Source organism: Mytilus californianus, unplaced genomic scaffold, assembly GCF_021869535.1.
Source record: "Mytilus californianus isolate M0D057914Y unplaced genomic scaffold, xbMytCali1.0.p SCAF_4, whole genome shotgun sequence".
Classification (NCBI taxonomy): Eukaryota; Metazoa; Mollusca; class Bivalvia; order Mytilida; family Mytilidae; genus Mytilus; species Mytilus californianus.
Genome location: NW_026262690.1, coordinates 104,294,586 through 104,320,353, shown reverse-complemented (window position 1 = coordinate 104,320,353; position 25,768 = coordinate 104,294,586). Strand labels below are relative to the sequence as shown.

Here is a 25,768-nt window from a genome sequence, read left to right as displayed (position 1 = left end):
GCAATGTAATACAAATCTATCAATGGCCTCCAAGTGCAATGAAATAATAAAATGTACAATTTTAAATTACTTAACCATGTGGACATGTTTTGGAAACTTTGATATAAATTATAAGAAAAATGTCCCCTAAATACTGAAATTCAGCTTGAAAAAGTTTGTACGCGTTATGACCTGAGATTTCATTCTTCTATGCAGGTCATCACCTGCATTTTCATTGTCATAGGTTGACAGGTATGCATCTTGAGTGTGTGAGGTTCTGGGTATGATCTGCAGCTGGACCTACCGGGTAGCTGGATAAAACCAAAGACTTTTGAGTATTTGCTGCTTCTCCTACAAGCTGAAGCACATTTTACTTGGGAGTATGATTAAACTGAAGACTTGTCAGCATGAATTCATAATAATGTCTTGGTAAGGTAAACGTTATGTCTTCCGGCTGACTATGAGCTTGAGGGGTAGCACATAAAAAATCTGATTCAAAATATCTGTCTAGTACGAAGCGTGGTATATTCATATCTCTTTAACATGTGACAGTCTTAAATATGCATGTATAGTTAGTCAGTGGACGTTAGTCATCAATCAAGTAAGTGACAATCGTCCAGATATGCAAGCCTTCTGAGCATACAATCCTCATGAAAATGCAATCCTCCAGATGATGCAATCATCCTGAATAAACATGTACTTTGCTGTACGAAGTTACACAAACAACAATCAATCAAATGTGCAATGTTTCTTTAATTATAGCAGATCAAATTTATTGCAAAGTGAACTTATATATTGGGTAGTTTCTGTAATGTTATTACATTAAAGTACAACATGAACTTCAAAGTCAATATATGACTGATTTGGTGTTGTATACTGTTGATAGCCTGGAATCTAGGATATTTTATTTATTTTAAAGAAAGCCGTGCATGCATTGTAGAATTTACTGACAAAAAGTAGGCTACTGTTACCTTGAAACAGGTTGTTTAAATGACAACCACTACTTGTTCAAACATTCTAAGGTCATACTGAGGATTCATTATATTTTGTGGAATATCAATTTTCATGGATTTTGTGGATAAAGGTGAACATGAATTTAAATGTTTAACAAAGTACAAATTTTCTATCTGCTTGTATGCTGCAGACTTTGGCAAAACCATGAAATCAAGTATCCACGAAAATACAATTTTTCCTCACTCTACGAAAATTAGAACCCAAGACCATAAATGAATCCACAGTGCTTGAATGTTTAAACATGCTAAGGTCATATGATGGTTTTTTTTTTGCCATGGGGAGGTGGATGGGGTTAGAATGATCTAACCTGCAATTCTTTCCATCACCTACCGGTATACATATCTGGTCCAATAATCATCCATTCTAATATCTCTCTTTTTAATTTATATAAATCTCCACTTTGATATAATTAGGATAAGCATATGAATTTAAAAGCTTTAACATCCATTTTGTATTTAACAACCCAACTTTCCATGAAAAACAGAAATACGTACAAGTTGGATTATATCAGTGCAAAACTCCATTATGTTGACGATTTATATCACTCCAACTGTATTTTTGATTTTTAAAATAAGAATAAAATTACATGTTTTCCAAATATACAACTCAGAACATAAAAGACCTCATATAAACTCAAAGTTTAAGCAGCTTTTCAAAGCACATCTCAACTCAAAAGTACAAAAGTTACCTCCATAAAGTCAAACATATTAAACATAAATAAATAAATCCAAACAGTAGAACACTCCAGATAAAATGCTATAGCCAATATGTTTTACAATGGAAGCATATGTCCATATGTTCTGAAATTCTATAGCTAGGATTATAAAACCAGCAAGGGTTATGTAAACAATCTTTAAGATAAAATCTTATCTAATTTTGACAGATCAGGTTAATTATAAAAATAAGTAAAAATAATCATCTCCAGCTAATCATAATCCTTGATTACATGAAAAAATTAGCAAAATCAGCATTTTGAAATACATTTAAAACACTTATGTAAATATCTTATGTAAGAAGATACATATTGGCTTCCAAACTACAATACATGTATATAAATCATATTTTATTTTCTCAGTTTACAATTATGATTGAAAAAAAGATGTGGGGTATATGTCAATGAGACAACAACCAAACAACACTAAAAAACCAAAAGACATCTAGAGTTCAACCACCTTCACCAAAAAGGTAGGGTTAAATCGAAGTGAACAGAAAAAAATGTCCTTATATATTTCAATGATAATTTAAAACCTGTCCATACGTGATGAAAGCTTTATTTCATTGATATATGCTTCCAATAGGGAAAATTTTGCCTGATCACACTCTTTGGTTTTCATTAAAATATACTGTACTAAAGAATAAATTGGTTTGAGATCAATTTTAGCTTTAGATTACACTAAGAATTTCCAAGGATTTGGTGACACAACTGCTTTAAATCAATCCCCTTGTCACAAAAAAAATTTGGTTGGGATGGATGATTTCACTTAAATTGAATGCAATTTTAAAAAGTATTTGAAAATATAATTTATTATACTTTATGTCAAAATGCCAGTTTTTGATTGGTTAATACGATTGGATAATTGACTCCATCCCATGGTCAATACTCTAATACCCTTAACTTAGATGCTTGATCATTTGTGAATTTGAAACTTAATAGACACTAGTGACAGAACATTCAGTATAATAAATTAAATAACACATAAACATTTTTTGTTAAAAACATTTAGATGTGAATCTAAAAATCAATTAAGTTTTTGTTAATCCTGAATTTAACTAAAAACTGATGCATCTTTAGTGATTTTAAGCTAATCTTTGCTACTTTTCAAATGTTTAGAATAATATAGATAGCAAATCCGATCAGAATCTCAAAAAATCCATTTTATTTGAACTAATTTATATGATTCTCCAATTCAAAATGCAGTGCAAAAGAAGATGCATCTTTTTATACAAGTAGTTAGTTCCACATTAATCTTTATTACTTTTCAATTTCTAAAAGTGCATCATAAAAGTAAATTCAAAGCAAAAAGATGAAGTGCTATTATAACTTCCTCCTAACATAATTACGAAATTGATTTCTCTGCAGTATCCATATAAAACCAGTAATTGCTATGTACAGATTTATTATATACAATGGACATTTGTAAACAAATACAGCAATACTAAAATGTAATTACAAGCTTTGACCAATACACTGTATATAACTATTCAGAAATTATTAATTAGCAATAAAGTCTATTTCACTATTTATTCGGAAAGAGGTCAATATTTTTCCAAGCCTATATTGGCCACAAGGCAAAGGTGAGGTAAATACAACTAGCCATGAATGAAATTCCTTGCTGATGATTAATTAATGACTGACCTTAAAATAATTGCCATAACAGTTCAATAATCAGATTCATTGGAAATTATTCTCTGATAATGTTCAAAGCACACAAAATTTCATCACAAAAATGAAACATCTATCATCACAGATGTTGATAGCCTAATGTAATACATGGGTATATGTCAAAGGGACAACAACTCAACAACACAAAAAAACTGAGAAAGGTCAACAAACAGTCTTTCATTGTGACGTCCATTTTCATTGAACTAGTACACATTTTGTTTAGGGGCCAGCTGAAGCCTGCCTCCGGGTGTGGGATTTTCTCGCTGTGTTGAAGAACCATTGATGGACGTCGGCTGTTTTCTGCTGTTTGGTCAGGTTGTTGTCTCTTTGACACATTCCCAATTTCCATTCTAAATTTTATTTCAACTGATTTTTATAGTTTTTCTTATGTTGTGCTGTTACACCATTGTCTCAGGTTAGGAGACGGTTGAGCGCTCACAAACATGTTTAACCCCGCCACATTCTTTATGTACCTGTCCCAAGTCAGGAGCCTGTAGTTAAATGGTTGTCGTTGGTTCATCCGATGTCTGATGTTTTGGTGGATAGTTGTCTCATTGGTAATCATACCACATCTCCTTATTTTTATATTCTACATGTACAAAATGCCAAGATCAAATTGTTGAGTCTAAAAAAATTTGTAAATTCATTGTAAAATAAAACTCTCAAGGACCTGCCATTTACACCAAACATGTAAGCTATATTTTTTTTTATTTTAGCTACTATGGAATCAGCCAGTGAATCACTCAACATCAGTCAAAGTGTTTTTATTCTCACTAAATCATCTTGTGTGTACTACACATGTGGAGGCTTCTGATAAGCAATGTGGGTGCTTAGCTATTATTGAAGGTTATGTGATAATGACCTCCAAATGTTTTGGTTAAAATGCTTTCTTGTGTTGATTCATTTTGTGCAATAAAATGGTACATTTTCACAATGGGCTTAGGTGTACTTTCATTAATTTCACAATAAATATTAAATCCTAAAAATATCCCTTTTTTTATTTTTTATTTTTTATCAAGAAGAACCAGATAAGGACTACAAAAATCAAAAATGTGAAAACTAAACCTTGCAAATAGCTTTTGCCCAAGAAATTGCAGATTTTCAAAACTCCAGTAAAAAGGCCATTTAACAGTATCGTTTACAAAGATCTCCTTCAAATGTATTCCCCTAACATAATAACAAGTACAATGGTTGCTGCAGGTACAAGAAAAACATGATGATTAAAAAAGGTAATCTATACTGACAACTGTGGGACACCTTGTACACTGAATAGAATCCAATAAAAGTTAATCACATCTTGTTGTAAGTATTAATACAACTGTATAAGGTTACAATGAAGTAATCATTTACATATGCAACAATGTTAGCCTTTTTGGGTATTGCGTTTTCAACTCCGTTGAAAAAACTGTCAAATTCTGAATTTTCAACACCTTTGGGTGCGAATAAAACTGCAAAAATCATATGGTGCTGCAGCTTTTACGATAGAAAAATGGCATTTTTTAAGGGTACTAGATAGTTCCAGAATTTTCGAAATAGTATGATTGAAGAATACCCCTTGCTTAATATTGTACAGAAAATTTTGCTCATCACAAAGAGTTTCCTCCAAATTTCTCGCTATTTCTACACTAATAGCCAGCATTCTGATTACTTCAATTATCTTTTCTAATTAATAGGGCAGCAGAAAATAAATTTACTTCTATCTACTATCTAGGATGTAAAAAAACAAGGTGGCACCTGTCATCTTTATTTACTTCCTTTTAACCATATTAAACATCACTTCTTGGATCAAAATAGACCTTCAGTGTCTTTATTAAAAACATTAATTACTCTGTATTTTTACTTAATTACAAAATGTGTTTTTCTGGCATATTTCATAGGATGCCAAAGTGAATAGATATGAAATGACCTTTATTTACGTCAGATTTCAAATTAGGAATAGCTGCATATGGCTTTATAATTCTATTCAAGAACTAACCTATGTCAAGCTTATTACAAACTTCATTACTTCTTTAACATGGTAAACTCATAAAGACAGCAGATGGCAAAGATCAATTTTAAGGCCTGACTGAATATCACTTATAGACCACTATTGTCTGTTTAAAAATATTTTCATAAGATTGGCATAAAATTTTCATCATTTTAGTCAGAAATATTTGTTGTTTTTGATGATAGTTACATAGTTTTGCTAAATTCAATTCTACTTTTTCACATGAACTTCATTTTTTCAGTTATAAGTTAATACATATTAATAAAACTGGTCAGGGTTTTCTTTTGAGATAAGGTTACATTTAATATATATTAAAGTAATATTGTGATACAATGTATGAAAATCAAAATTTGAAATCAGTAATAAACTCTTGAAAATCAAAATTTCATAAATATGACAGTAAGCATAAGAAACTACAGATATTTCAGAGTTTATTAGTGAAAATTTCATGAAAATAGAGGAAGATATGAGCTCAAAATATTTTTTTCTAAAATATCATTGATATATATGAAACATACAAAAATGTTTATATGGAAAAAATAAAAAAAGAAATGATTTTGGTCAACATATGGTATGTATTAGATATATTTGTACATTTAATAAGGTGTTAGCCCAATCGGGTGTATCTTATTTACACCATGTAGGAGGAGGGAGGGGGGTCTTTCAGCAATTTGACCTTATTCTATGATAGAACATGCAGGATTGCCAATTTCGTGTATTTTAATGGTATCATGGTGTTTATGTATATGCTGCTACCAACACTGTATAAATGCAAGTTTCTCTTATGATTAAGTTCACATAAGATTCGTTAATCAAATTAATTAAATAATTTCTCATTCTACTGTTAATTGTCATATCTTTATTGTTAATAGCACCCTCCATAAAACATATGAAAGGAATAATTACATTAGCATGTACAAGATACATGACTGATGAGTAGTAACATGTGTGTCATTATCTGTATATGCCCCTGTGTATTGGGGAAAATAAGATAATCTGTAAAGAAGCAGACAGAAAATATGCTAACAAGATTTTAATGTTGTTTGAAAAGTAATTTAAGACAAACCTCAGAATTTGTCCCATTAGGAAAAAATCTAAGTGTGATTTGAGAAAATATTATTGCTATCTTGGTAATTAAATGCTTTTCCTTCTTTTTTTGCACATTTGTAACTTGTATGAACATGTATACGCATGTCCAGGGAACATTTCATTACAGTTATAAATATACTCCCATGATTGATTGTTGGTTGCTTAACATCCAGTAGCAAATATTTCATGCATGTTCAGGACGATATACTCCCATGACAGTGGCGGATCCAGAAATTTTCATAAGGGGACCAACTGACTGCATAAGAGGAGGCCCGCTCCAGTCATGCTTCAATGATTCCCTAAATAATCAACCAAACTTTTCCCTGGAAAACCCTCTAAATCCGCCTCTGCATGAAACTAAGGTTACAAAATTTGTTGAATAGGACAGAGTAGGAAAAAGTCTAATTCTAATCTGAATTTATGTGCTTTCTTTAGAGGAAGGCTTAAGAAAAAGAATAGGATACATTATGCATCATGAATAACCTGAGACTCCTAAAACAGGATTCTCAGATATAAAGCCTTATGAATGGACCAAGCATATTCTGTAGAGTAATACTCAAATATATTAGTTAATTAAAAATGAAAAAAGTCTAGTTTTTAAATAAGTATCAAGAATAAATTTTCAAAATCAATTTCAAATTGGAATCTGTTTATTTTTTCTCTTGTAGGAGCTACATTATAAACAGAACTTGTTATTTTCATATATTTTATATCTTACAGAACATGTAATATTGATGGCTGCTACTCTATAGGTGTAATTATTGATTTCTATTGGTTTGTTTTATATCAATCTGTCAACTTTATTTTATGTATTACACACATAATAGAATAAGTACCCACCGTTCGTAAAAATGAAATATCGTCCTGCTCTGAACCCCCTTCAGCAGTATCCGCCATATTGCACGTTCAGATATCAATCATTCAACACCGGTACTTTCCTTTCATCTAATATTTTAAACCCTCCAGAAGAATAATTCCATCCCTCCGGTTATTTCCTGAATCTATCGAATAAACAAAGCATCGAAAATTTCTTTAGATCCGAGGGGGTCACAAGAACAGCAGTGTATCCAGACAAGCACTTCTGATGTGTATCTTATGTGCTATGATCTATAAATAACCTGACGGGATATTTGCCTCAGCAGCCGATCACAGGTAACTTGATACCTATGGTGTGTTTAGTAAATATTAATGATTTCATTGTTTGTATAATGTGCTACACATGTTTAATCAGAGTCAACTGGTTTATTTAGAAGGTATACAACAATGGATTTTTGCTGCAATTGATCCGCGATGTGTAAGAATAAAATTCAATGTCACAATTACATAAACATTTACCATTTAATTAATTATTGAGAATTTTTTCGATTTTTTAGGTTTCTCTTCCATGACATGTTACCATTTATTGTAAAAATTGTTTTAGCAAATAGATCTTGCCTGCTGTCTATTATTTTTAATCTTGACTTATTTCAAAGCATACGATTAATTTTATTTGTTTTTCAGAACACCATGATCAGAGTGTATTCCATTTTTATTAACAGTTCGTATGGACTTACATATACTGTTTCTGTGTAATTAGAAACATTTAATACATTTATATTCATTGTAATATGTCTCTGGCGTACTATGTAAAATAATTCCATCCCTTCGGTTATTTCTAAAAAAAATAATTTTGTGCATGAGTGTGTGGGTGTGTGTTTCTACGTCTTTCGCATCAAATAACATGTTATCCACCGATCCATATAATCTTACAATAATTTTATTTCACATGCCCTTATTTTCAACACCACTGTGTGGAAAACAAGAACTAAGTGCTCTTCAACTTCGTACTTTAATTGGCATTTTAACTTTTTTGATTCGAGCGACACTGGTCAGAGATAGACGAAACGCGCGTCTGGCGTACACAATTTTAGGCCTAGGGCCACATCAATGAAAGTATCCTAGGATATGTCATAAGATTTGTCTTGAGACTTTATTTATGATAGTCTTGTGACGTGTCTGAGACATGTCTTAGGATGTTAAACAATTAAAGCTAACGTAACGAGGGGCGTAAAAAGTGGGGGAGGGGTATCTGCACGGAAGAACGCGAAATAAAATTGCCATTTCACTATGAACGAACAATTAAAAATTTCTTGCACGTTGATCTTTTTTTTACCGATTTCACGAAACACGGTGAATAACGAACCTTTTTCACGGCTGCACGTGAAATAAAAATGGCAAAACACGTTGCACGAAAATAACTCTTTACCACCCTCTTAGAACAGTCCTGACTTCGATTGTCCTAAGACCACCCAGAGACATTACATAAGGGAGCTGCCATTTGATTTTTATGGGGGCTATGATGAAAAAATTTTGTTCTGCATTTTTTTTAGTTGTAATCTCTGTCCTGCCTTTTTATTTTTCACTCTATTCGGTCCTGCCTTTTTTTTTTAGTTTATCCTGACTTTTTTACATAAATTTCATCCTAGCCCCCCCCCCCCCCATAAAAATCAAATGGTAGCTCCCTAAATAACACATAGCTGAGAGGGTGATAGAACAGATTGTTACCCCGAGAAACATTGTCAACTGAGGCGAAGCCCTTGGCTGACAATGTCTTTTCGAGGGGTAACAATCTGCTCGATCTATCACCCTCTCAGATATGCGTTATTTTATTTATTATACCGAATGTTCTGTTATTACTGTCTATTAAATTTCAAATTCAAAGTAATAGACTATGTCGTCTTGTACATAACAATCATCCGTATTTATTAAAGCGAACACTTAAGCAAGCGTCTCCGTGAAGGGTAATAGAGTATTTGTCATGGGTTAGAGTAAATTGTCTCCCTCGTATTAACCAATCAAAATCTGGCATTTTCACATGAAGTATAATAAATATATATGTCTCTGCCTCAGTCAAGGATTTTTTTGCCTATTTAAAAATACTACCACTTGTAAAGATTATGTGCGATATCTTTTCGATATTTGAATTATTGTCACTAGATATATATCATAAGATTTGACATTACTGGATTAGGTGTTAACACCACTAATTCGAGCCAAGATAGAACATAAATGTATAGAAGGAATCCATGTAGAAGCGTCAAGAAGCGACGAGAAAAAATAATTAAATGACAAGAAAAATTAATTTAGCGACAAGAAACTAAATTTAGCATCAAAATATTTAAATAATGATTACTTGAAATAAATATATATAGAAACATGCATTAAAGAGTGTGTGGCTTTATTTTAAATATACTCGGATTTTCATTATTTCATGATACTGAGAGAAGAACATAAATATTTGTTCAATTAATCTATAAATCGTTTTTTTAACCGGATCTCCGAAGAAAAAATTGATTTGGGGATGTACGGCAGGCGGGCATCCGGGCTGCCAGACAGTGTCCGTGCCTTTACTCATGAACCGTTCAACCAAAGCTTTTCAAATTTTAATATGTTGTTACTGATGACAAAATGGAGGTCAAGTTCGATATTGACGATTTTCACTTTCACCGTCCAGGAGTTATGTTTCTTGAAAGATTGAAAAATGGTGTTTCCAGTCGTGCCCGTACTTTAACTCATGAACCGTTCAACCAATGCTTTTCAAATTTTAATATATTGTTACTGATGACAAAATAGAGGTCAAGTTTGATATTGACGATTTTCACTTTCACCGTTCAAAAGGCAGCAGTTTTTGTTCTTGCAAGATTGCAAAATGGTGTTTTCAGTTGTGTCCTTGCTTTAACTCATGGACCGTTCAACCAAAGCTTTTCAAATTTTAATATGTTGTTACTGATGACAAAATGGAGGTCATTACGACAAGTTCAATATTGATGATTGTCACTTTTACCGTTCAGGAGTTATGGTCCTTGTGATGTTGAAAAATGCCAGGCCACTAATAAATGTAAAAAAAACCCGGTTTGCTGCCACTCTGACAGCTCTTGTGTTATTTATTATCAATGATATGTCTAAATAGATATACTTTCAGTTGACAGTTTAGTGTATAAATCAAGGAATCGATTATATGTAGAGTCGGTATGGGTTCAAACCAAAGTTATAAGGAATCTAATCTTTACTTTTTCCACTAAAAAGGTCCATATATTTAAAAATTTATATATAGGAGGGGACATGCGATTGTTGCAAAATGTCCAGATTGATATATACTTTAAAATAGTGTAATAAAATAATGTTTACCAGGATTAGTCTATTATATACTAAGTTAGTCCTGTGTTTACACAAATTCATTACAAGACGTACGTAGTGCAACTAAATAGCTTGTAATGATTCTCTGGCCATGATATCTTAAAAATCCTGGGTGAGAGGTGAAATTCTCGGGTGTTACCCGCAGGATACGGGTCAGTTAATAGGTATGACCCATCTGGAATGCAACTCTGAATCTATGCAGATTCACGTCAACAGTTTAGTTGAAAATACCAAACAATACTGAACTTATCGTAGGGGTTTCAAAAGAGGGACAATAACACCTGGTAAGAGGAAGAGTTAAACTTATCTTAAAAATGATTGGAAATGATTTTGTGTGTACTTTCCACCGATTTTTTTTTTTGTCCTTTCATGAATTTCTGTATTTAAAGAAAAATTCTAAGTAAAAAAGAATCGAGGAAAATATATTTTTTTACTTAAAGTTATGCCAAGAACAGCATTTTGTTTTCTTTCATTGAAATGGTTCCTCTCCGAGGTAAAGTAAACAATATAGAAAAATCAACCAGGTGATCATATGAGCGAAATTTGGCAAGCAGCACAGCATCGCAATGAGATTGGATAGCGCTGGGGTCTGTCCAATAGAACAGCGTTGAAGTGCGATACGTTAATGATGCAGCGTTAAAACAGACTGGGAAGAAACACGGCTTGGTGCAATTAAAATCAGGCCGATGGTTTTTCTCGTTTAGGGTATGGATTTTGCTCATTGTTGAAAGCCGTACGGTGACCTATAACTGCTTACATTCACAGTATTTTGACTCTAGTTGGTACTGATTTCATTGCCAATCATACAACATTTTACAAAGACTAAAAAATGCAGATTGTTTCGTACACAACTGAGTAACTTGTACCGGTAATTTGAAAAAATAATCCATATTGAGATGTGCGAACATTATGCGAAATTGCAGGAAGAGTTGATTACACAAAGTTGGTAGTGTCTTGAGAAAATTTTGATAAAAAATTTAATAAGTTCAGAAGTCTGACAAGAATCAATTAAACAGCAAATCAGCAACACATAAGAAAATGCCTAAGGGTTATTTTTGAACATGTGTCGATAACAATTGCTGTCCCCTTAGACTTTAGTAGATATGCCGTGCCATATCTGTGACTGTGTCAACAATTTTTAGAAAATTTCTCTCAGACTGGCTTCTTCGATGTCGGGCCAAATATTACTTTCTGACATTATGTGATCTATCATTCAGAAACAAGATCGGGATCGTTTTTAATTACTATAAACTAGGCCGCTTTCATTTATAATTGGCGTACATACTGATAGCCATCTGGCTGGTTTCAGCCTACCAAGATCGATCTCATTTTTATTTCATGGTTCGTTGTTAAGTTTTTTGCGGTTCGTTTCTTTTTACATAGTTTTAGTAGATCAACTTTAGTTGGTGTATCAGTGCCACAACACCCCTGTGAATATATAACTTGACAGTACTAATCAAAGTACTGAAGAACTGAACATCGGATGACCGCAGGTTCTTGTGGATGGTCAAAAGCACATGTCACAGAAACAGATCACATCTCTATACCTGAAACTGAGGTTAATTTACAGAGAATTTTTTTCTGATACAAGTTGGTGCTTGGATGATGAATAAATGACAGGAAATTCAACCTCACCGTAATAACTATTATATTGTAGTGATACAAATCAGTATACCTTGGACTATTATACTTATCTGATAATAGTCCCAGAGAATACACTGGTTTGTTGTTATATATTATATTAATATTACGGTTGCATGTATATATAATTTTCATCTATTTGTATATCATTCTATTCTACTATTATTATAGTGCAGTGCAAGTGCATGGTGGACACTCTTCTGTAAAAAAATCAAAGCCTTAAAGACTGTTAAAGCAATTGCTGCTATGTTAATGTTTTGGGGACTTTTATTTTTTATCCACATATATAAGAATTAAACCTGACAGGACAGGAGTGTTGTCTAGTGAGAAGCAAGAAGGTTTTAACTTTATATCAATAAAAGACTTTAGCAGGAAATCATTTTTAATACGTTTTATATTTCACAAGGAGACAACAAGTTTACCAGGCTAAAGTTGGGGCTAATAATATATATATATACATGTGCTGAAACATATAACTCAAAAAGAAATCATAATGGATTATCCCCTGGTAGTGTTTGTAACTGGGCAATAATTTTCTTTATTGATTTAATTTTAACATTTTTCATAATTAATTTAAATTAACCATTCAGTTAAAACGTTTCAACTTTCCAGACGCAAATGTTGAAAAACGGGACAGAAATAAAATATCTTATAAGACATAAACATGTAAAAAATAAATATATATTTCAGCTTACTAAAAATATTTTCATAATGTTACTTTGACATCATTTCTTAAAACTAAGTTCCAAACATATTTGCTCAGTTGATATGTGTCATCCTCATGCGATACGAGATAACTATAATTCTGATGCAATCCCGAAAAGGGGGTCATCACAGACAAACATGACATTAAATCGTCATTATACGAACAAGAACAAACAGCTCTATGTTGCTTTGATATTTATTAATTTTCAGGAAACATTGTGAAAAATTATCTTGTTAAATGTGTTACCTGTGTTAAATAAAGAATTTATTAATTATTATTATTATTATCTTCAATATTTCGAAAACATGTGAAATAAATTTCAGGTTCATTTCATTAGTAAGGGGAGTCAGTTAAGTTTGTCTATTTTTAGATTACAGGTAATCATTTGACACTACGTATAACCTTTGTAACCTGTGTAGTGATTTTGATTTTACGATAAATTTATGAATGAACGATAATTTTATGAATGAACAAGAGCACCTGACCTCTTTCTTAAACACCAATTTAACATATAAAACCGTATTTAATAAGAGATAATTCAGTCAAATTTTCAGTACTAAATCAACAACTGAAATGATTCCATATTTTGTTGAAACATCGTACGAACGGAGAACGGAATCGCATGTATAAAAATGCACTTTTTTCACTTGTAATGACCGCGGATCTATAATTTTTATAGATCGGTTGAAAACCCAAAACTAATTTGCATAATGAAAATTTAGGCGATAGCAATACATCGAAATGACCTCACGGTCATCGCGATGTAAAAAGCAAAATATTTCGATTCACAAAGTCCTTCCTCTACATGTATATGGAAAATAACATATTTAATTGTTTACATGAAATGACAAAAGATGTTGAATAAGAAGCAAGAAATGTTCACTCTACTGGTACACTATATATAGTCTTTATGGGTTCATATTGGTCATCATCTATGTTTGTTTCAGTCCTTTTTATACAATGGTGCTTGTTTGTATTTATCTGTTGTGTTGTTTCAGTTTTACATGTCCTCATTCTGTGATCACTAAATCACCTCTCGTGTTTTGAAAAATGTGTATGCAAATATTTCTGCAGTACATTGAAAAGGTACAGATGCTATGAGTAAAAGGAGATGTGGTGTATATGTCATTGAGACAACAACCCAACAACAAAAATATTCTTAACACATCTATGTATGTTTAGAAATTTTTGTGTAGTTCAATAGCACTTTATGTATATTTATATATCAGTGACTTGATACATGTATGTACCTATTGATACATTCTGTCCTAAAAATAAGTTGTGTGAAGAGCCCTATAGCAGTTTATTTGCTTATAAAAAACTGATATTAAAATGAATTCCTGTATAACAAATTCAGGGAATGAGACACTATCCTATTAAAACAAACCAAAAGAGAGATTTAAATCTTTAGAATGACCAAAGTAGCTTAAAATAAGCAAACAGAAGCAGAAGATGTCAAGGGGCAATACAAAAATGTCAAGGTCGTGTAACACAGTGGAAAAAAATAACAAAAGAAAAAAAAATAACAGCTCACATAGCACTGCACCGAAAATTACCTTGAGCAACAAAAACCAACAGAAGATCAGATAGAACTTATGCACAATTTCAAATCTGTCTAATTTCAAACTCGAGGTTCAGTTCCCGATAGTAAAGAGTAAAGATAAGAATATTGCAGTACTCCGGTAGTCTATGAAACAAAAAATTTAAAGTTTACAGTTCATCAGAGAATTTTACTATACTTATAATACAAATTGTTTTTAATCAGAATCGGTGATATTAAGTCTTAAAAAAATCATAAGGGTTCCGCGGAACTCAATGTCTCGCCTACTTTTGCTGTTAGTCGCAGGCTCAACAAAAATGGGGAAAAAATTATTAAAAATTTTCCTCTGGATACTATCTTTTGATTGTAAGAAGCTTCAATCCAAGTTTGGTAAAAATCCAGGATGGTTTATGAATCTAATAAATATTTTAAATAACTTTAACTGCAGGCTGTATGTAATGTTAACTGGAAGAAAAACTAAGTCCATTTATAAGTAATATATGGAAAAACAGGAAATAAAGTTTTACAAAATTTCCTTCTAGATACTAGCTTTTGATCATAAACAAGCTTCTGTCTAAGTTTGGTACAAATCCAGGATAGTTTAAGAAAGTAATTAAAAATTTTAAAAATTTAACCACTGAGTGAATGTTATGTTAACTGGCAGAAAAACTAAGTCCTTTTATAAGTAAAATACGCATAAACAGGATTTTTTTTTCAAATTTTATTTCCGGATACCATCTTATGATCACAAACACTGAGCTTCTGTCCAAGTTTGGTAGAAATCCAGGATAGTTCAAGAAAGTTATTAAAATTTCAAAAACTGTATCAATATTATGATAATTCCCAGATTTTATAATCTTGAAATAATTAGAAATGTCGAAAAGCAGAAAATATTTTTCTCAATAAATACATAAAATTAAATACAACAACTTAGAAAAGAAATTATTTGATCTGAAGTACGTTTTCCCATTGTTTTTTTTTTGTTGTTTTTTTTTTGTTAGCTTTCGGGGGGTTATTCGTCCTTGATTTGTAGAGTAATTCATCGGCAAGTCTCATTCCGGGCCGCGTGATTTAACGTGATTTCACGGAGTTGCCTATGTCTGTAGACAATCCTAACACATTTATTTAAATAAAAATATGTAAAGAGTTAAATGAAATATATTTAATGTATTTCAGTAGATATGTAAAAGGCGGGAGGCTGCATCCTTTATGAGAAAAAAATACGCAAAAGAAGCAATTTTAGTTCTTAAAGTATACTTCACCAAATGATTTTGGAATATCTCAATGTATTTATATATATGTGTTAGCGGCAATAAGTGAAATTAGGCATTAAGCCTAAATCCTAGGCAATAAGCTAACGCCTAGGCAGTAAGTCTATTGCCTAAATAATGTTAGGCATTACTCTTAAATCTTGAAAATTATGTCCAGGCATTAATGTTAATGCCTAAAATGAAAATGAGAGTAAATGAAAATAAATTATTCAAAGTTAAAATACATTTTGTGCATAATAAACTGAAGTTTGTATGTCAATAACATGAAATAAAATCATATATATAATATTGATGTTAAAAATCATTGAATAAACCTCTTAAAATATATGTAAACTTGTTGGATACTTGGCAATCATAATACATCTTCTTATTTTTATATTAATATAAAATTGTATTGAATTTATTTGTTACCAATTGGTGCGGAGCTATGGCACTGACTATTTCAAAGTTTTATTTTTTTCTAACATTTGTACCTGGTGATCGTCCAATACCTTTGTGTAGAGCAGAATTCTTTTGTATATTGACGAATTTTATTCCAATTCACCACTGTTAATGCGTTGTTCCTCATCCATGCAGTAAGCTTGTTATGAATATTTCCGTTTGACCACTCAGTACTCAGTATATTGTATTTGGATAAATAATATTGTGAAAACATGAACCTAATTAGAAGCCACCTTTGAACCACTTTTTGACGTAAGAGCTCTAGTAATATATTTTTTAGGAGATCTTGGTACACCATAACGAAAATATAGTTTCCATCTTACTATGATTGGAAATCGATTAAACCAACCTGTCATCGTCTGTAAAACTCTTTACTACTACTACTCCCTTCCCTATGCACATTTTATCATATTACAATTTTAACAAAATGGAAGAAATAGTACAGTGGAATCATGCATGGCAAATCTCCCCAAACACTGTTTTTCTTGTTATGAGATCTCCTCCGCAACCGTAAAAGAAAGCGACAAATTTATTTTTTCCAAATTGCTCATTATATCCTCAGAATGTTACGTTTTATTTGACCGAAGCGTTACGAAGACTCCATATGAGAGTCATTCCCCCTTATGTATTTGAAATAAGTGATATGTATTTATAACTTGTAAACCATAAGTGATAGAGACCTAGGGTATTTTGATTTGAGGTCCTTGAACCACTAAAAAAAAATTAGGTCAAGGTCAAAGTTGAAGGTCATGTTATAAATTTAATTTTGGCTTGTTATTACTTATTTTCAGAATCCGTATAAGATATCGACAAAATATTTTTACTAAATTGTTATTTGCGAAATGTCATTACACATTAATTTTGGTTGGAAGGGTACGTTAACATAAAATGGGAGTTTTCTCCCCTCTAATATTCAAAACTAGCTGTATGGTGATATAACTCATTATTTATATATAGTAGATACCTAGGGTCTTTTGATTTGAGGTCCCTACTTTATGACCTTGAAATTTAGGTCAAGGTCGTAGGTAAATTTGACGTTCTAGATTGTGACCTTTGCTTTAACTTTATATTTGTTAATGATAGAGCCAGGGGACTTCTTGCATTAGGTTGCAATCCATATGACCTTGAAAAAAGCCACCGGAAGTGAACTTGTGTGAACCGAAAATAGCTATTTTTTGTACTTATTTAATGTAAAAGTATATAGAACCATATATTTTTGGATTCAATCATATTAAACCAAAAGTGACATTTTTCAAACCGGAAGTAACAAATTAACTCCCTTATTTCAAACAAAAGTGTAAAGAAACCATATATTTTTGGAATCAGCGCACAGTTACTTAGTAGCTATCATCTGACACTGGAAATGATATTTTAAACTCGATTTTTATATATCAAAATACATGTTTTTTTTGGTGGAAAGACCTTCAATTGTTCTCTGAACAATTGGTTTTTAATTACTTTGTTTTCTTCTTCCGCCAAACCCTTTTCTTGCGGTATAAAGTTGTTTCGCAAGATGTCGCTTAGATATTTTGGATATTATATCGAACAGTTATTGCTCTTTTAAAACTCATCTTGTTAGCCTAAGACTTTTTTATTTTAAGAGTTATCTCCCCAAATACTGTTTTTTTCTTGTTAGTGTATCTCCTCCGCAACCAAAAAAGATATCAACAAAATTCTTTTTCATATTTGTTCGTTACATCCTCAAGAATTTTTGGCTGATTTGGATTGAAGGGATTCGGTAAATTCCTATAGGATTTATCTACCTTTACCAAATAAATTTGTTGTTATGATTTTGTAACTCATAAACCGTAAGCCGTATAAACCTAGAGTCTTTTACTTGAGGTCCATGAGTCCTAACTAAGAAAATGAGGTCAAGGTCAAAGGTCAAGGTCATGTTCCCAATTTTGACTTTTGCTTGTTTTTGCATTTTCTATGACACTTTTAAACTTATATATAAAAGAACTAGTGGAAAATGTTTGCTTCATAGTGATTAAGATAAGATATATTTGGTCTGAAACAATCCAATGGCATCTTATAGGAGTTATTGCTCCTAAAATGTTTTATATTACTTCAGATTGGTACATGATAAAGCCATAAGGTCTTTTGCAAAATGTTGGGTGACATATGACCTTGGAAAATGTCAACGGGAAGTGACCTTGATTGAACCAGAAGTAGTCATTTTTGCACTTATTTCATGGAAAAGTACCTAGAATCCATATATTTTTTAAATGGGCATACATAAACCTATCATTTGAGACCGGAAGTGACATTCTATAACCCGAAGTAGCAAATTATCTCCCTTATTACAGGCAAAAGTATAAACAAACTATATATTTTTGGAATCAGTGTGAATAAAGCTATCATATGAGACTGGAAGTGACATTTTCTCAACCGGAAGTAGCAAATTTTCTCCCTTTTTATAGGTAAAAGTATATATAAACCATATATTTTTGGAATCATTGTAAATACTGAGACTGGAAGTGACATTTTCTTAACCGGAAGTTGGCAATTATGTGCCTTATTTCAGGCAAAAGTATATAAAAACCATATATCTATTGAATCAGTATAAAGAAACCTATGATTGGACGCCAAAAGTAAATTTGAGTAAACCGGAAGTAGCTTCTTATCAATTTTTTAGAAAATTGATGCGGAAAGACTTCAATTGTTCTCTGAACAATGGGTTTTTAATTATTATTAAATTCTGCTTGCCAAAGTAAACTGAGCAAGGGTGGATTTTACACCGCAAGCTATCAAATGTGGTGGTGAATAATATTAAGGAGAAGACTGGATATATAGTATCTACACAGAGATACATTATTCAAATACTGATACATTATTCAAATACTGATTGAAGGCATTATTTGTTTTTTTTTATTTCGACTAAAAACATCATACAACTTTTAGGACTATCATAAGACCATACTAAGACACTTATGTAAAAGCAATATCTGTTCATTGTCGGAAAATATCAAATTTATTTGTATGAGCTTTAGAAACAGGATGAAAAGCGAGGCTCGCTGCATGAGAAGCGAGTAATTTCGAACAATGAACATGCAGATCATATTGTTTGTATCCTGCAATTTACATCCGGCACTTTAGTTTACTGAGGTTTAGTTGTTTAAATTCAAATTGTTGCATCTGATTTTCGAAGAAATCGACATAGTTAAAACGCGGACCGCCAAGAGAACCTCAAAATGAACTGTTATCCAAGAAGAAAATTCACGTAATGGATGCGGAATAACAGGAGACTTTATAAGTAAAAATAAAACAAAAAAATATTTGTGTACAGGATATTTGCACAATAGAAGACTGATTGCAGGATACATACTATTTAAAGGACCAACTTTAGGACAAATCTTATTTTAGGAGACCTTTGTTAATCTAACTTTCTATATATAGGACTAAGACGTGTCTTAAGACCATTCTAAGACACGTCCTAGTCCTGAGACAGCTTCGTTGACACGACCGGCCTGGTATCTATGACGAGTTTATTATATGGATAAGAGCAATCACTACATACAATTGGCCACGGGGGAAATATTAAAGAACATTTAATAAATCTCAAATACGAAAAAAAGGGGGATTCATTTCTGTGATCTCTAACTATGTGTATAATTTTAATCACGTCTTTATCATTATTATACACATAAGGGGATGTGGTATGATTGCCAAATGAGACAACTACCCATCAGGTGTAAACAGCTGTAGGTCACCGTACGTCCTTCAACAATGAGCAAAATACATGCCGTATTGTCATTTGTAAAAGGTCCAAACATGACAAAATGTTACCCAATTCAAACGTAACCCCTATTTATGACTAAACAATTATAATGAAAAGCAAATATGACAGAATTACACCAACAACAACTGAATTATACAGGCTCATGACTCAAGTCTAACACATACAGAAAGTTGAGTGGTTAAACATGTTTTTGAGCGCTCAACGCCCCCCCCCCCCCCCCCAAAAAAAAAACAACAAAAAAAAACAAAACAAAAAACAAAGCATTTGAAGTCGTATAATTAATGGGGAAAAACTGATTACCGATTTTTGGTGTCTCCTTTGAGGTTCGTCAGTTTAACAAAAATATGTACTTAAAACGGCAATTTTGCTTTATATATCAAGCATCCTCTTTTGTTAAACAAAGACTTGCACAACCCTTAGAATATCGCAGAGCCGAGCAATATTTATTTATTAAACATTATTTTTTTATTTTTTACGGTGGTTTTGTGTTGCTCAAACTTTATTTTTCTGCTAAAGTGATTTGTAGAACGTTCTTCGAATGTTCAACATTTTTCTGTTGGCTATGTTGTTGTGTTTTATTTTTATTTTTATTTTATTTTGCTTATGATTTTACATTGCGATCTATGTATTTTCTTCCATTTGTAGTATAGAGAGGATAACGAGCTTTTAAATTTTTCAAGTATTGACGTAATCAAAGGGTACTTAAAAAAAAACTAAAATGCAAGGTTATATATATATTATCCTTTTAATTACACACACATATAATATGTATACATAATATAGTTGGTTTTTTTTCTTGAATTTGGAATATAATGAATTGCTAAACATGATGTTATCGATACATCCCGTCCGTCAGCTTGTTTCTTCCTTTCAATCCATCCGCTTAACGTCGCACGATGTAATCCCAACATTTCAGGGGGGAATATGATCCTCAGAAGCGAATATGAAGATTTTTTCAATGACACGTGGGATAGTCTCAACCAATCCAATATTGATTAAACTATCAAGATGTATAAACAGTGGAATAATATAATTTATTACCAATGAGACAACATACAACAAGAGACCAAATGAGTCAGAAATTATCAACTATAGGTCACTGTACGACCTCCAACAATGAGCAAAGCTCGTACTGCTTAGTAGCTTATAAAAGACCATGTAATGACAAATATAAACAATTCAAACAAAAAAACTAACTGCCTAATTTTTGTAAAAAATAATGAATGAAAAACCAAATATATGTATTGTAGTTTTCTTTGTTTTTCCTTATTATATCACTATGATAAAAGATCAAATAGATATAAGAAGATGTGGTATGAGTGCCAATGAGACAACTCTCCATTCAAGTCAAAACTTATAAAAGTAAACCATTATAGGTCAAAGATCGTCTTCAACACGGAGCCTTGGCTCACACCGAACAACAAGCTATAAAGGGCCCCAAAAATTACTAGTTTAAAAAAGTCAATATCAATAAAGGAATATTTTGTTGCATCAGATTAATGTAGTTATGTTTTATTAGTACAAATGTACTGTACTCTACTGTTACATATTCATTTGTTACTAATATTTTATAAAAATCAGTTCATATTCTAGGTATATTGCTACATCTGAAACCTACAGATCTATAAGTGATCGCTTTGGTGTTACGATGTCCTCGACTCATCGTGCTGTGAGAAGATGCATAACTGCTGTAGTGCAAATTGCAGACCAGTATATTTGTTGGCCAGATGAAGGTATTTAAGGCATAGGAAATAAACAAAATATTTTTATAGCTTTCCTTCCATAGATCTTTAATTACTTAAGACATCTGAAGCATAAATATAAATAGTCTAAATATATACAATTTAATTGGACAAAAATTAGTAACAGGTTGAATGAATGATATCTTTATATACTCCAACTATTAACACTGTTCAAAATGAAATATATTGTATAAAAACCATCGCTTTTAAGTTTGTAAGGGAAAATGAAATGCAGATCATAAACATGTTGAATAAATATTGTTAACAGTGGATAAAATGTTTATAATTCTAATTCATATTTTAATAACATTTAAACCACTTTCTTCATCATTAAGGCTGAAAATTGACTTTAACTCTGCCAGGTTTTACCTGCCGGTCCCAAGCCCGGAATAAAGAGGAGGGAAGTCAGTGCTTCTAAATATTTCTAATTATTTTTTTTCTATTTCAGTTAGATTATGCATTGCCTTCTTTAATACGGCTGATATTAAATTACTACAGATTTCCAAGGTTTTACCTGCTGGTTCCAAGCCACGAAGAATGAGCCAGAAATACATTGCTATTTATTGTCTTCATTTAAATTACGATTACAATCACAGATTCAACATCCTTTTTTTAAAACAGATCTTGTAAGTGACTTTAACTCTGCCAGGTTCAATCCACAGGCAATTGTCTCTTAAAAAAAAGAAATTATAAATAATATCAGAGACAAGCGCCTGTGGTTCAACCTGCCGGTCCCCAGCCCGGAAAAAATGAGGAGGGGAGTCATTGTTACTTTTATAAATGTTTCCAGAGGTGTATAAATACGTAAATATTACAATTTATAACTGACATAATACATGTAATATGACCAACTGAAATTTGTTTCTAGATAAACAAGCAGAAATAAAAAATAAATTCAAAGCCATCAAAGGTCTTCCAGGAGTGATAGGAGCTGTGGATGGGACCCATATCAGTATCAGAAAACCAACTGACCATCCACAGAGCTACCTGAACAGGAAGAAAGATTACTCAATAATTCTGCAGGTAATAAATTTGGATAAAAAATTGATTGATTGATTATTGGTTGCTTAACGTCTAGTGGCAAATATTTCATGCATGTTCAGGACGGTAGATAAAAGATAATAGTTACATCTTTATAATCAGCCACCTATTTCAAATTCTGAGATGAAATAACACCAGTTAACATGGTTAATTTTATCTCTGCTGATATTTTACTTGCAAAGTTTTTTTTTATACCTGAATGTTACCTTTTCCAATGTTTCTTCAATAAAAAAAAAATTAAAAATCTTTACTTTGAACTTTTTTATTTGCTTTTGAACTTACAAACATTTTTGCCTGGTGAAGAAACGTAAAAATATTAAGGTACTTTATACAGGTATTAGCATTTGATATCAAAATATTTTTCTAGCCATTTAGGTGACGAAAAATATAACATAGGTAATACATATATACCCTATTGAATTATTTCACATTTCAAAGGGTGTTTGTGATGCAGACATGACCTTCCTAGATGTTTTTGTTGGTTGGCCTGGGTCGGTTCATGATGCCAGAGTACTTAGGAATTCACCACTAGAAGAGAAAGTTTCCCATATGCCAATTGAAAGCCATCTATTGGGAGATGGCGCCTATCCACTGACTAAGTATAAATCATTAAAATCTTTTGATACACTTCAATTAATGCTTCTCTAATTAATTCCACCTTATGTGATAATGTTGTATTTTGATTGGATGAGAGAAATGGTATTTTTCACAAGAGATAAGTACAGTTCATCACAAATGATTAGTTCAGTGTATCACAAATGATTAGTACACTTCATCACAAATGATTAGTACAGTTTAACACAAATTATTAGTACACTTCATCAAAAATGATTAGTACAGTTTAACACAAACTATTACTTTACTTCATCACAAATGATTAGTACAGTAACACAAATGATAAGTACAGTTTAACACAAATGATTAGTACACTTCATCGCAAGTGATTAGTACAGTTCAACACAAATGATTAGTACAATTTAACACAAATTATTAGTACACTTCATCGCAAGTGGTTAGTACAGTTCAACACAAATGATTAGTACAATTTAACACAAACTATTAGTACACTTCATCACAAATGATTAGTACAGTTTAACACAAACTATTAGTTTACTTCATCACAAATGATAAGTACAGTTTAACACAAATGATTAGTACACTTCATCGCAAGTGATTAGTACAGTTCAACACAAATGATTAGTACAATTTAACACAAATTATTAGTACACTTCATCGCAAGTGATTATTACAGTTCAACACAAATGATTATCGGTTATACATTTCATCGCAAATTAATAGTAATTTTCATCACAAATGATTAGTTCAGTTTATTACAAATAAATAGCACAGTTGAACGCAAATGAATAGTTGAGAGAGATTTAATAGTAACTACTGAAAGAAGACATGTCCAATAAATCAGAATATTAATTTCCTAACAAGAGTATACACAAGTTTTGAATAATCTGACTTAAACAATCAAAGGTTTGCCTGCAACATCAGTCTTTTAAATCTAAGTAAGAATAAAGGATTATACTATTACGTTTAAGACACTTTTCAATTAATTACTTAACTTGTTCTACATGTATTTACAAATAAACATGAAAATGTGTCAACAATTTTGAGCAAAAAGTCATGTGAAGCAATCATAGGCAGATCCGTGGGGGGGGGGGGCTCTTTTTGTTGATTATATAGGGAATCACTGAAGCATGACTGGAGCAGGCCCCCCCCCCCTTACAAAAAGTTCTGGATCCGCCACTGGCAATCCTCATTTTATAAGCAACATGGACTGTAAACAGGAGTAAATTTCTAACTATATCCTTTTTAAACACTACATTTGTGTTATCAAAATCATAAATGTGGGACACTATCTTAAAATTACAGTCCACTTATTGTATGATTTCAGTGGCCTTATTATATGATTTCAGTGGCCTTATTATATGATTTCAGTGGCCTTATTATATGATTTCAGTGGCCTTATTATATGATTTCAGTGGCCTTATTACACCCTACAGAGACACAGGCAGACTGGCAACTGAGGATTTGAAATTTAACAAAGTTCATTCTGCCACAAGAAATAAAATAGAGTGTACCTTTGGCCTATTGAAAGGCAAATGGAGGCGTTTAAAATATTTAGACATGTTGGACATACCATGCATGGTTAATTTGATTTTTAGTTGTACTGTTGTACATAATTTTGTTATTCTCAGGGAAGGTACTCATCTTGATGATGAGTTTGATGAAGAAGACAATCTTCAACCTCCCAATTTAGATGTGCCAACACGTTTGGCATTTCAAAAGAGGGATATGTTGAAGATGTCCATACAGTAAATAGTATCTTGTCCCCAGGTTTTATTATTATTAAGGCTCCCAAACGAAGACTTATTGTTTTTGCTCAGTAAAATTTTCGAAATGACTGCCGCTTAGTGTCAATGGAGGAAGGGTGCTTCCGCTATTGCTTGCAATGGCAAATCTAGTTATAATTATTATTCATCATCTTCCTCTTCCGCCACTTTTAAATTTGATCTTGTCCGCACCCGTTCTCCAAAAACACTTGTCAGATTAACTTAAGCTTTCACAAAATGTTAGGCTATCATGTCTAGTGGTGCAATCATGGTTTTGTTTGTGCATTGGGGTCTAAAAAGGGGTACTTTGAGGGGCCAAAAGAAGGGAGGGGTCTACTATAGAACCCTATGGGATTTTATTTTTTTAAATTTTCAAATGATTACAAATTGAAAACCGTTTGTGATAGACACAATCTTTTTAATTGAAAATGTTCTAAATGATAAAAGCACATTAAATGAAATACAGGGTTAGTCCCCAGGAGTCACCCCACCCCCTGCCATTTAAAAAAGTTCTAATACCTTGTCAGTGGTCAAGATCCCCACCCCTAAACCATATATATTCTGGTTTGTCATGCTAAGATAGTTTAAATGGTATACAGGGTTAGTCTCCAAGGGTCATCCCCACCCCCTGCCATTTGTGAAAGTTCTAATATCTTGTAAATGGTCGAGATCCC

The 25,768-nt window shown here is 32.0% G+C and overlaps 2 protein-coding genes across 2 annotated transcripts in view; one reads left to right on the top strand and one right to left on the bottom strand.

The window, feature by feature from the left end:
- The window catches only part of LOC127738961 (ryanodine receptor-like), a 154,684-nt gene extending 147,135 nt beyond the window's left edge, over positions 1-7,549 (bottom strand). The window contains exon 1 of the mRNA XM_052250461.1: positions 7,293-7,549. Coding sequence (XP_052106421.1) covers positions 7,293-7,349 — 57 coding nt within the window. The 5' untranslated portion in view covers positions 7,350-7,549. The remainder of the gene's footprint in view (positions 1-7,292) is intronic.
- Positions 7,550-21,617: 14,068 nt separating this feature from the next.
- Positions 21,618-25,554, top strand: LOC127737171 (uncharacterized). Its single transcript, XM_052247701.1, has 4 exons — positions 21,618-21,702; positions 22,574-22,734; positions 23,191-23,394; positions 24,700-25,554. Exons 1-4 carry the CDS (start codon positions 21,618-21,620, stop codon positions 25,078-25,080), a joined length of 831 nt encoding a protein of 276 aa, XP_052103661.1. The 3' UTR covers positions 25,081-25,554.
- Positions 25,555-25,768: the final 214 nt, after the last annotated feature.